We start from the raw sequence: 12,459 nt of genomic DNA, 5'->3' as shown, positions 1-12,459 counted from the left end.
TTTTTTTTTTTTTTTTTTTTTTTTTTTTTTGAGACGGAGTCTTGCTCTGTCCCCCAGGCTAGAGTGCGGTGGCCGGATCTCAGCTCACCGCAACCTCTGCCTCCTGGGTTCACGCCATTCTCCTGCCTCAGCCTCCCGAGTGGCTGGGACCACAGGCGCCCACCACCTTGCCCGGCTAATTTTTTGTATTTTTAGTAGAGACGGGGTTTCACCGTGTTAGCCAGGAGGGTCTCGATCTCCTGACCTCGTGATCCGCCCGTCTCGGCCTCCCAAAGTGCTGGGATTACAGGCTTGAGCCACCGCGCCCGGCCAGGGGTCGATCTTTAACCAGGCCCAGCCGCCCGGGCTGTCTGCCTGTGGATTTCATTTCTGCCTTTTAGTCTTTTCAGTCTGGAGTGCAGTGGCGAGATCTCGGCTCCTGCAAAGCAAAAACTCCGTCTGCAAATAAAAGAAAGATGAATTAACATGCTAGGGTGTTCCTGGCACAGTGTGGTTCACCCCTGCAATCCCAGAACTTTGGGAGGCTGAGGCAGGCAGATCACTTTGAGTCCAGGAGTTCAAGACTAGACTAGGCAACATGGTGAAACCCCGTTTCTACAAAAAAGTACAAAAATTAGCCAGGAGGCCACGCACGGTGGTTCAGCCCCTGTAATCCCAGCACTCTGGGAGGCCCAGGTGGGCAGATCACCTGAGGCCAGAAGTTCAAGACCAGCCTGACCAACATTGGGAAAACCCATGTCTACTAAAAATACAAAAATTAACTGGGCGTGGTGGCGGGTGCCTGTAATCCCAGCTAATCGGGAGGCTGAGGCACGAACCTGGGAGTCAGAGGTTGCAGTGAGCCGTGATTGCACCATTGCACTCCAGCCTGGGCAACAAGAGCGAAACTCCGACCAAAAAAAAAAAAAAAAAAAAAAAAATTAGCCAGGGGTCATGGCTCATGCCTGTAGTCCCAGCTGCTTGGGAGACTGAGACTGGATAATGGCATAAGCTCAAGACTTCAGTGAGATTGCACTACTGCACTCCAGCCTGGGATACAGAAAGACCATGTCTCTAAATAAATAAATAATAAATAAATAAACAATAAAATGCTACTGCGTTTGTCAGGTTTACAGTGAGGAGGGCTGACATGTAGCTGTGTGGGCAATCTGTTAGAGACAGAGTGGCTTTTCTTATTTATTTTTTTTTTTGAGACGGAGTCTGGCTCTGTCACCCAGGCTGGAGTGCAGTGGCCGGATCTCAGCTCACTGCAAGCTCCGCCTCCCGGGTTTACACCATTCTCCTGCCTCAGCCTCCGGAGTAGCTGGGACTACAGGCGCCCGCCACCTCACCCAGCTAGTTTTTTGTATTTTTTAGTGGAGATGGGGTTTCACCATGTTAGCCAGGATGGTCTCGATCTCCTGACCTCGTGATCCACCCGTCTGGGCCTCCCAAAGTGCTGGGATTACAGGTTTGAGCCACCGCGCCCGGCCCAGAGTGGCTTTTCTTGACCACAATGTACTTCAGCTACATTCACCTGTTACGATTACTGTGCCTACTGAATTCGGTACTGATGAGATTCAGTAACTGAATCAGATCATCTTTACACAACTGCTGCATGATAACCAATCTTGCAAAATCGACTATCTCTAAAGGAAATTATTTTTATTTTGCTCTAACGATTACCCAAGACCCCAGAATAAGAATTAACCGAGCAGGTTTCGTTCACATTAATAGCCAGTGTACAACCCATTTTCTTTAAAGTGAGAAAAATGCTTCAGATTTTGTGTCCTGAGAGTTTTTCTTCTATTTGTTCTAGTCTATCATTGAAGCTTTTGACTGTACTTTGTATTTCATCCAATGATTTCTTCAGTTCCAGAAATACTCTTCTGTTGAATTTTAAAACCTCTTTCTGGCAGGTAATCATCTCATATGTCTCCCCAACTCTTTTCCTCATTTCTTTGTGTTCTCGTTCTAAAGACTCTTCCATGTTGATGACCTTCTTTAGAATCAGTCGGGTCAATTCTCTGCTCAATTTTCTGTTTGCGCTTTCCTGAATTTCTTTTGGATGGGGATCTGTTGCTGGAGAATTACTGGGTTCTTCTGTAGGCATCACATTTCCTTGCTTTTTCATGCTTCCCGGGTCCTTCCTTTGAGATCTGGGCATCTCGTGGAATAGTCACTTCTTCCAAGTTTGTGAATTCCCTTTGTAGGGGAGGACTTCTTCCTGAAGATGTAGAAATGATGTGGTTAAGTAGGGGACCTTGGCTTTGGTTTGGGGTAGAAGTGTAGGCTCTGTACATTACTTGAGTGACTTAGGGCACGGTTATTAGTGGAGGCTGTGCTTGCCTGTTCTTGAGCCCCAGAGCAGTGTATGCTGGCCCAGGCTTTAGTGGGTTCAGGGGAGCGATTCGTGGGCCTTTTCCTGGGCCTCTAGGTGCCCTGCTAGAATGCTGGTAGTGACAGTCCCTGGCTGGGCGTGTGGCTGATCTCAGGCCCTGGGGCAGCAGGAGTGATGGGTGGGAGGGGCAAGCGAGTCCCCTGGCCTGCGTGGTGGTATCGGCAGGCTGTGTCCCAGACCCCGGGGAAGGAGTGTTCAGCCGCCAGCGGTGACGGTCCCGCAGCCACCAGTCCCCAGGCCCCTGGCCCGTGTGCTCCAGTCCTCGGGGGACGGAAATGCCAGCGAAATGCCAGCGGACTGTCTTCAGGCCCCCAGGGTTTGGGCTCTGGCTGTGACAGACAGGGAAGGGCTGGTCCCCAGGCTGTGGGCGGAAAGCTCAGGCGGGGCAGGGCGGGCGCGCAGTTGGCTCGCGTCTGGGTCCCGCGTCAGCGGCGGGGTTATTTGTCCTTTGGGACTCCTGAGAGCACCCGGCCTCCCCTCTCCCTCCCTGGTCCTCAGCTGGCGGCGGCAGTTACCGCAGGCAAGGCAGAAGCTGCCCTCGGTGCTGGACTCTCGGGGTGGCGGGGGCTACAGCTAAAGCTGCTCAGGGCAGGGAAGCCCGTGGGCTCCACGTGGGCTCCTGCAACGCCGCTGGGGAATCTCTCGGCCGCTGCCCCCTATTCTGGAGGCCCGCTAGGGTCGGGGGCTGTGGAAGTCCATAGGGGGACTGCGGAGCCCCGGGGTCTCTCACTCACCCTTTCCCTGCTCGCGGGGGCTGCATACAGGCCGTCTCCGCCTATCCGATTTCTCCGCGCAGGCTACCTGGGTGCCTCTGCTCTGCTCCTCGGGCTCCCCGTGGCTTCTCGGCTGAATCCCGCGTTCTCTCAGCCGACCTGCTGCAAGTGTGAAAACCTGCCAGCTCCTTCGGTTCCCTTCGGAGGAGAGGCGCGTGCCGGGTGCATCTACCCGGCAATCTTGAGCCCGTGGTCCTAGGTGGGAACGGGTCCCAAGTGCCCGGGTTACTCAAGGGCGTTCCCTGGAGGGTCCGGGTCTGCCTCGCCCCGTTCACTCCCGGAAGGCCCCGCCCTCCCCTTCCAGACTGGACCGAAAGCTCCGTGTGCACACAGGTGTGTTAGCTAATAGAAATGGGAGCAGACTATTTACACTTTTCCACAAAAGTGTGCATTTTTCACTTTTTATGCTGGGGATTTGTGTCAGTACTCGCAGAGCCGCGTTGTTCTTTTCTTTTTTTCTTTTTCTTTCTTTTTTTTTTTGAGACAGAAAAAAAAAAGCCCTGTCTCTAGCCCTGTCGTCCCAGGCTGGAGAGCAGTCCAGCGATCTGGGCTCACCACAACCTCCGCCTCCTGGGTTCAAGCGATTCTCCTGCCTCAGCCTCCCGAATGGCTGGGAATACAGGCGCACGCCACCACACCTGGCTAATTTTTTTGTACAATATTTTTAGTAGAGATGGGGTTTCACCATGTTGGCCAGGCTGGTCTTGAACTCCTGATCTCAAGTGAACCGCCCGCCTTGGCCTCCCAAAGTGCTGGGATTACAGGCATGAGCCACTGTGCAGCAGCAGAACCATTTTCTATTCCATGCTGAACAAACCAGTTCTTGCCACACATGTGTTGAGATGAAACAACTTTGTTTCTATGAGAGATGTCACAGGAGCTCATGAAACAGCCCAATCACAGGAACTCTGTAGTGTATGTGAGAGGGACTGTGAATATAGGAGGGTGAATGTGTGCATGTATGTTTGTATATTTGAGCATGAGGGAGAAGATAAGGGACCAGATGGTGAAGGGCACCTCAGGCTAGGCAAGGAGTTTGGCATATCTTCCAGGCATTAATGTGCCACTGATAGATTTTTTCACTGAAAATTAATGTGGCCAGATTTTTATTTTATTTTATTTTATTATTTTATTTTATTTTAGACAGAGTTTCACTCTTATTGCCCAGGCTGGAGTGCCATGGAGCGATCTTGGGTCACCACAACCTCTGCCTCCTGGGTTCAAGGGATTCTCCTGCCTCAGCCTCCCAAGTAGCTGGGATTACAGGCATGTGCCACCACACCCAGCTAACTTTGTATTTTTAGTAGAGATAGGTTTTCTCCACGTTGGTCAGGTTGGTCTCGAATTCCCAACATTAGGTGATCTGCCTGCCTCGGCCTCCCAAAGTGCTGGGATTACAGACATGAGCCACCACCCCCAGACTTATATTATTTTATTTTTTGAGATAGAGTCTTGCTCTATTGCCCAGGCTACCATGCAATGGCATGATCTCGGCTCATTGCAACTTCCACCCCATGGGCTCTCAAGCAGTTATCATCCCTCAGCCTCTTGAGTAGCTGGGATTATATGTGCCTGCCATGTGCACGCCTGGCTAATTTTTGTATTTTTGGGGGTTTCACCATGTTGGTCAGGCTGGACTCGAACTCCTGACTTCAGATGATCCATGAGCCTCAGCCTCCCAAAGTGCTAGGATTACAGGCGTGAGCCACCACACCCAGTTCCCACATTGCCTTCTCTAGGTGTCTGTCTCAGATCTCCCTCACTCTCTCTTATTCTGACACTTCTAATTGCATCTTCTAGAGCCCACTTGGATAATCCAGGATTATCTTCCCATCTAAAGATACTTAATCGGGCCAAGCGCAGTGGCTCACGCCTGCAATCCCTACACTTTGGGAGTCCGAGGCAGGCGGATCACCTGAGGTCAGGAGTTCGAGACCAGCCCGGCCAACATCGCAAAACCCTGTCTCCACTAAAAATACTAAAATTAACCTGGTGTGGTGGCGCATACGCATACCTGTAATTCCAGCTACTCAGGAGGCTGAGGCAGGAGAATGACTTGAACTCAGGAAGCGGAGGTTGCAGTGAGCTGAGATGGTACCACTGCACTCTAGCCCGGGCAACAGAACGAGACCACATCTCAAAAAAAAAAAAAAAAAAAAAATCCTTAATTACATATGCAGAGACAGTTTTTTTTCCAAATAAAGTAACACTTACAGGTTCTGGGGATCAGGACCTAATATCTTTGGGGGCTATTATTTAGCCTTCCTCAGATGCACACACTTAGGCCTTGATGGAGCAGGAAGAGCAGATTTGGGGAAAAGATAAAAAGTGACTAGTCTAGGGTTACCCTGCAAGTTAGAGGAAGGGACAGACCTGGACCCTATGCCACAGCTCTTTCCACTGTTTTACAGTAGCTGAGCCTAAGGGAGGAGACCAACCCTCATATCATCTTAAGCCCAGTTTCTGCCTCCAAAGAAAGAAGTAAAAACTAAAAGGGAGAAATGAAATCCACAGGCAGCCAGCCGGGTGCCACACCCTGGGCGTGGTAGTTAAAGATCGACCCCTGACCTAATCGGTTGTGTTATCTATAGATTACAGACATTGTATAGGAATGCACTGTGAAAATCCCTATCTTGTTGGCCGGGCGCGGTGGCTCACGCCTGTAATCCCAGCACTTTGGGAGGCCGAGGTGGGCGGATCACAAGGTCAGGAGATCAAGACCACGGTGAAACCCCGTCTCTACTAAAAATACAAAAAATTAGCCGGGCGCAGTAGTGGGCGCCTGTAGTCCCAGCTACTCAGGAGGCTGAGGCAGGAGAATGGCGTGAACCCGGGAGGCGAAGCTCGCAGTAAGCTGAGATCGCGCCAGCACCATTGTACTCCAGCCTGGGGGACACAGCGAGACTCCGTCTCAAAAAAAAAAAAAATCCCTATCTTGTTTTGTTCCAGTCTACTTACCGGTGCATGCAGCCCCCAGTCACATACCTCTTGCTTGCTCAATCAATCACGACCCTCTCACACGCACGCCCTTAGAGTTGTGAGCCCTTAAAAGGGACAGGAATTGCTCACTCGGGGGGCTTGGCTCTTGAGACAGAAGTCTTGCCGATGTCCCCAGCCGAATAAACCCCTTCCTTTTTTTTTGAGACGGAGTCTCGCTCTGTCCCCTGGGCTGGAGTACAGTGGCCGGATCTCAGCTCACTGCAAGCTCCGCCTCCCGGGTTTACGCCATGCTCCTGCCTCAGCCTCCCAAGTAGCTGGGACTACAGGCGCCCGCCACCTCGGCCGGCTAGTTTTTTTTTTTTTTTTTTGTATTTTTTAGTAGAAACAAATGAACATAGCTAAGAGTGTCACCCTCTGAGATGGAAACTGATGAGGCCATAGCAACCACAGCAACAACAGCCCGGCCAGTAAAGGAAGTGTTACCCATTTTAGAAGTGGAGCCACCCAGGAGATGCTGGGCAAGTATGTTGCAGACAGAACACACCTCAAAGATCTTTGGACCAGGTGACCAAGTAGAATACTGAAGCCCTGTGCATGGGAAAGAAAAGTATGACTCATTCACTTACATTGCAACTTGAACGTCCATGTCTCAGAACTGTTCAGGTAAAGCCCTTGGACAACATTATACTCTGTGGAACACCGGAAGACCCTTCTATCTGTAAGGCAGGCTACTCTGCTATAACAAAAGGCTTTGCTGGTAACTAAGGACATACAGGAGCTAATAAAAAGACAGCACTCTTGGCCGGGCATGGTGGCTCACGCCTATAATCCCAGCACTTTGGGAGGCCGAGGCGGGCGGATCACGAGGTCAAGAGATTGAGACCATCCTGGCCAACATGGTGAAACCCCGTCTCCACTAAAAATACAAAACTTAGCTGGGCGTGGTGGCAAGGAAATTACTCAAGTATGCTGGGTGCAGTGGCTCACGCCTGTAATCCCAGCACTTTGGGAGGCTGAGGCAGGTAGATTGCCTGAGGTCAGAAGTTCAAGACCAGCCTGACTAACATGGTGAAACCCCATCTCTACCACAATTACAAAAATTAGTCAGACGTGGTGGTGAGCACCTGTAATCTCAGCTACTCAGGAGGCTGAGGCAGGAGAATCACTTAAACCCAGGAGGTGGAGGTTGCACTGAGCCGAGATTGTGCCACTGTACTCCAGCCTGGGCGACAGAGTAAGACTCTGTCTCAAAAAAATAAAGCAAAACAAAACAAAGATAAAATGAAATATCAAATATGGAATTATTTTATAAACTCTAAACTGTCACATATATTAGAGATTGTTTCAGCTACCTTCTTCATCAATTTATTGAGTACTGCATTTTAAATCAGAGCTTCTTGGACTGGGCACAATGGCTCATGCCTGTAATCCCAGCACTTTGGGAGGCCAGGATGGGCAGATCACTTGAGGTCGGGTGGATTATTTGATGTCAGGAGTTCAAGACCAGCCTGGCCAGCCTGGTTTTGAACCATGCACTCCAGCCTGGGCGATAGAGTGTGACTCCGTCTCAATCAATCAATCAGAGCTTCTCAAAGTTCAGTGTGCACACAAATGACCTGACATCTCATTAAAAATGCGGACTCCAGACCGGGCACAGTGGCTCAGGCCTGTAGTTCCAGCACTTTGAGAGGCCGAGGTGGGCGGATTCTTGAGCTCAGAGTTTCTAGACCAGCCTGGGCAACACAGCAAGACTGTCTGTACTAAAAATACAAAAAATAAGGCCGGGCACGGTGGCTCAAGCCTGTAATCCCAGCACTTTGGGAGGCCGAGGCGGGTGGATCACGAGGTCAGGAGATCGAGACCATCCTGGCTAACACGGTGAAACCCCGCCTCTACTAAAAAAATACAAAAAACTAGCCGGGCAAGGTGGCCGGCTCCTGTAGTCCCAGCTACTCCGGAGGCTGAGGCAGGAGAATGGTGTAAACCCGGGAGGCAGAGCTTGCAGTGAGCTGAGATCCGGCCACTGCACTCCAGCCTGGGCGACAGAGCGAGACTCCGTCTCAAAAACAAAAAAAAACAAAAAATAAAAATAAAAAAAATAGCCAGCTGTAGTGGCATGCACCTGTGGTCCCAGCTACTTGGGACTCTGGATGCTGAGGTGGGAGGATCCCTTGAGTCTGGGGAGTGGAGGTTGCAGAGTGAGCCAAGATCAGGCCAGGCCACTGCACTCCAGCCTGGGTGACAGGGCAAGACCCTGTCTCAAAAATCAAAGGAAAAAAATCAATGTTTTAAAGAAAAGGAGTTATGGCAGAGTTAAAGGCCTAAATTGGCCGGGCACGATGGCTCACGCCTGTAATCCCAGCACTTTGGGAGGCTAAGGCAGGTGGATCACGAGGTCAGGAGTTCAAGACCAGCCTGGCCAAGATGGTGAAACCCCGTCTCTACTAAAAATACAAAAATTAACTGGGCGTGGTGGCGGGCACCTGTAATGCCAGCTACTCGGGAGGCTGAGGCAGAGAACTGCTTGAACCCAGGAGGCGGAGGTTGCAGTGAGCCAAGATCGCGCCACTGCACTCCAGCCTGGGGGACAGAGAGAGACTCCGACTTCAAAAAAAAAAAGAAAGGCCTAAGTCATGTGACTGCACCTGTGTCCCTGTATTTAGGGGACTTCAGAGAAGCAGTACCCATGCCTGAAACTCAAGGACATGTAGGAAATGAGAGTTGTTTTTGTGTCCCCATCCGTGTCCTTCCTCGGGCACCCCAGCCTTGAAGAAAGTGGAGCCGCAGGTGAGGATAAGTGGGGGCGAGGCTCGTTGTGCTTAGGCTAGTCAGAGGCCAGCCCTCACGAGACCATGTCTGAACAGGGGCAGTCCTCTGTCCTGGTCTCCAACCACCCACCCCAAAAACAGAGGCCTCACTCTAGCCTGAAAGACCCTTCTCTGACACCCGACCTTCCCTTTCCACAACCCTGGTGGGAGAACAGTGAAACCACCTTTCCAAAATTATAACTAAGGAGATTGTAACAGTGAAACATCAGACCTAACCACTCCATCTTGCTTCTAACATCTAAACTGTCCTTATCCATTCCTGGGTGTAGGCAGAACTAGCCTTGGGGAGGAATTTAGTTTGTAGTTTAAACTAAATATAATAGCCCTTCCCCAAAGCTAAACTCTTCTTGTAAAATGAAAGAAAAGCCACCAGCCATCAAGTTAGAATAAGAAGAGCTGGAATTCTAAGTATTAGCAGCCATTATTCTGGAGGAAATAAGATTTGCAACTTCCCCAATCACTCTTGAAGGTGACATCACTATTGTGAACCTAATCAGCCGTTTGAGATGGCTTTTCAGGTTTTTGCATTTCTAACAACCGGATGGCCCCACCTGGACTTGTCAACCAGATCTGTGGCCCCCACCCAGGGTCTGATTCAGCGGAAGAGAACAGCTTCCACTCCCTGTGATTTCAACCCCCAGCCAACCAGCCAGCACTTCTGATTCACAGGCCCCCTACCCACCAAATTATCCTTTAAAACTCTGTTAAAACTCACGCCTGTAATCCCAGCACTTTGGGAAGCTGAGGTGGGTGGATCATTTGAGGTCAGGAGTTCAAGACCAACGTGATGAAATCCTTTCTCTACTAAAAATACAAAAATTAGCTGGGCGTGGTGGTGGGCGTCTGTAGCCCCAGCTACTAGGGAGGCTGAGGTAGGAGAATCGCTTGAACCTGGGAGGCGGAAGTTGCAGTGAGCAGAGATCGCGCCACCATACTCCAGCCCGGCCAACAGAGCGAGACTCTGTCTCAAAACAAGAAGAAGAAGAAAAAAAAAACACTCTGATTCCTGACTTGGGAGACTGATTTGAGTAATAATAAAACTCCAGTCTGCTGGCTCTGGGTGAATTACTTTCTCTATTGCGCTTCCCCTGTCTTGATAAATTGGCTCTGTCTAGGCAGCAGGCAAGGTGAACCCAGTGGGGAGTTACAATAGGAGGAAGGATGTTCCGAGGCGGGCAGGTCTGTGCAAACCTATCCCCAAAGTCCAAGGAAGCTGAGGGGCCCAAGGAAGAGTGGAACCGCCCAGTGGTTTCACCTTGCCCGCTGCCTAGACAGAGCCGATTTATCAAGACAGGGGAAGTGCAATAGAGAAAGAGTAATTCATGCAGAGCCAGCTGTGCTGGAGACCGGAGTTTTATTTTGACTCAAATCAGCTTCCCCGAGCATTCAGGGATCAGGGTTTTTAAGTATAATTTGGTGTATGGGGGAAGGCCATTGAGTCAAGAGTATTGATTGGTTGGGTTGGAGATGATATCCCAGCGAGTTGAAGCTGTCCTCTTGCGCTGAGTCAGTTCCTGGGTGGTGGGGCCACAAGGTAGTTAAGCCAGTTTATCCATCTGGATGGTGCCAGCTGATCCATCAGGTGCAGGGTCCGCAAAATATCTCAAGCACTAGGCTGGACGGGGTGACTCACACCTGTAATCCCAGTAGTTTGGCTGAGGCAGGTGGATCACCTGAGGAGAAACCCTCTCTCTACTAAAAATACAAAAAATTAGCTGGGCGTGGTAGAGGGCGCCTATAATCCCAGCTACTCAGGAGGCTGAGGCAGGAGAATGGCTTGAACCCAGGAGGCAGAGGTTGCAGTGAGCCAAGCTCGCACCCCTGCACGGGGGCCAGAGCAAAAAGACTAAATCTCTGGCCCAAAAAAAAAAAAAAAAAAAACTCAAGCACTGATTTTAGGAGTGGGTTAGGGAGGGTCAGAATCTCGTAGCCTCTAGCTGCATGACTCCTAAACCATAATTTCTAATCTTGTGGCCAATCTGTTAGTCATACAAAGGCAGTCTAGGGCAGGCATGGTAGCTAATTCCTGTATTCCCAGCACTTTGGGAGGCCGAGGCAGGCGGATCACCTGAGGTCCAGGAGTTCAAGACCAGCCTGGCCAACATGGCGAAACCCTTCTCTACTAAAAATACAAAAATTAGCCAAGTGTAGTGATGGACACCTGTAATCCCAGCTACTCAGGAGGTTGAGGCAGGAGAATCGCTTGAACCCGGGAGGCAGCGGTTGCAGTGACCTGCTAACAGGCCACTGTACTCCAGTGAGACTCTATCTCAAAAAAAATTAAATAAAATCTTAGAGACCTTCCCAAAACTAGGGTTAATGATAAGTCAACATGGCAGATCAGCATTCAAGATGGAGTTGCCTTCACCTCCACAAAGGGATTGAGGAATCTGCCCGGCCTCCTCCAGTCCCAGAAGCTGCCACTTAGCCGCCGCTCCCACCACAGTCCTGGGGGCAGCACAGGACTGCTCTTTAACCCAATCTCTGGAGCCTTTGTCCGCAGAGGCTGCAAAGCTGTGATTCCAGTCACTTTATTTTTCTACTAGTCTGGGCACCTGCTGTTTCCTCACTGGGTCTCACTGCAGGTGAATCTACTTTTTACTGCATTTGAGGTGAAAGCCAGTATAGCCAACCGGAGTGAGGCCACTGTGGCTGTGCTGTGCCCTGTCCTGCAGCAGCCACCTCCAGCCCCACCCAAAGCCCCTACCTTACCTGCTTCCTCTGTGTTGGCTCTGCCTCAAAAGCACAGGATCTAGGACTCAGCCCAAACATAGACCTCGAGGCCGGGCGCGGTGGCTCACACCTGTAATCCCAGCATTTTGGGAGTCCGAGTTGGCCAGATCCTTGAGGTCAGAAGTTGGAGACCAGCCTGGTTAACATGGCGAAACCCCATCTCTACTAAAAATACAAAAATTAGCCAGGCATGGCGTCAGACCCTATAATCCCAGCTATTCAGGAGGCTGAAGCAGGAGAATCGCTTGAACCCGGGAGGCAGAGTTTGCAGTGAGCTGAGATTGTGCCATTGCATTCCAGCCTGGGCAACAGAGCGATACTCCCTCTCAAAAAAAGAAAAAAACAAAACAAAACAAAGACAGTCTCACTCTGTCACCCATGCTGCAATGCAGTGGCACCATCATAGCTGGGTTCCAGTGATCCTCCTGCCGCAGCCTCCTGTGTAACTGCAACTACAGGCGCACATCACCATGCCTGGCTAATTTTTGTTTGTTTGGTGGCGTGGGGTCTTGCTATGATGCCAGCTGGTCTAGAATCCCTGGCCTCAAGAGATCCTCCCACCTTGGCTTCTCAAAGCACGAGGATTACAGCTGTGAGCCACTGAGCCTGACCCAAGCTCTCCTTTTAAATTAAATTAACCCATTTTGTGACTTTTTTTTTTTTTTGAGACGGAGTCTCGCTCTGTCACAAGGCTGGATCACCACTGTCACCAGTGGCACGATCTCGGCTAACTGCCACCTCTGCCTCCCGGGTTCAAACGATTCTCCTGCCTCAGCTTCCGGAATAGCTGAGATTACAAGCACGC

At 50.6% G+C, this 12,459-nt stretch overlaps 1 protein-coding gene across 1 annotated transcript in view; it reads right to left on the bottom strand.

Moving 5' to 3' along the window:
• The window catches only part of LOC111527926, a 6,127-nt gene extending 2,756 nt beyond the window's left edge, over positions 1-3,371 (bottom strand). The window contains exons 1-2 of the mRNA XM_023194496.1: positions 3,115-3,371; positions 1,825-2,206 (exon numbers count right to left, since the gene is read on the bottom strand). Of these exons, the coding sequence (XP_023050264.1) occupies positions 1,825-2,146 (322 nt within the window). The 5' untranslated portion in view covers positions 2,147-2,206; positions 3,115-3,371. The remainder of the gene's footprint in view (positions 1-1,824; positions 2,207-3,114) is intronic.
• Between the last annotated feature and the right edge of the window lie 9,088 nt (positions 3,372-12,459).

Source organism: Piliocolobus tephrosceles, chromosome 8, assembly GCF_002776525.5.
Source record: "Piliocolobus tephrosceles isolate RC106 chromosome 8, ASM277652v3, whole genome shotgun sequence".
Lineage (NCBI taxonomy): Eukaryota > Metazoa > Chordata > Mammalia > Primates > Cercopithecidae > Piliocolobus > Piliocolobus tephrosceles.
The sequence above is the reverse complement of the archived record's forward strand: the minus strand, read 5'-3'. Positions and strand labels throughout refer to the sequence as shown.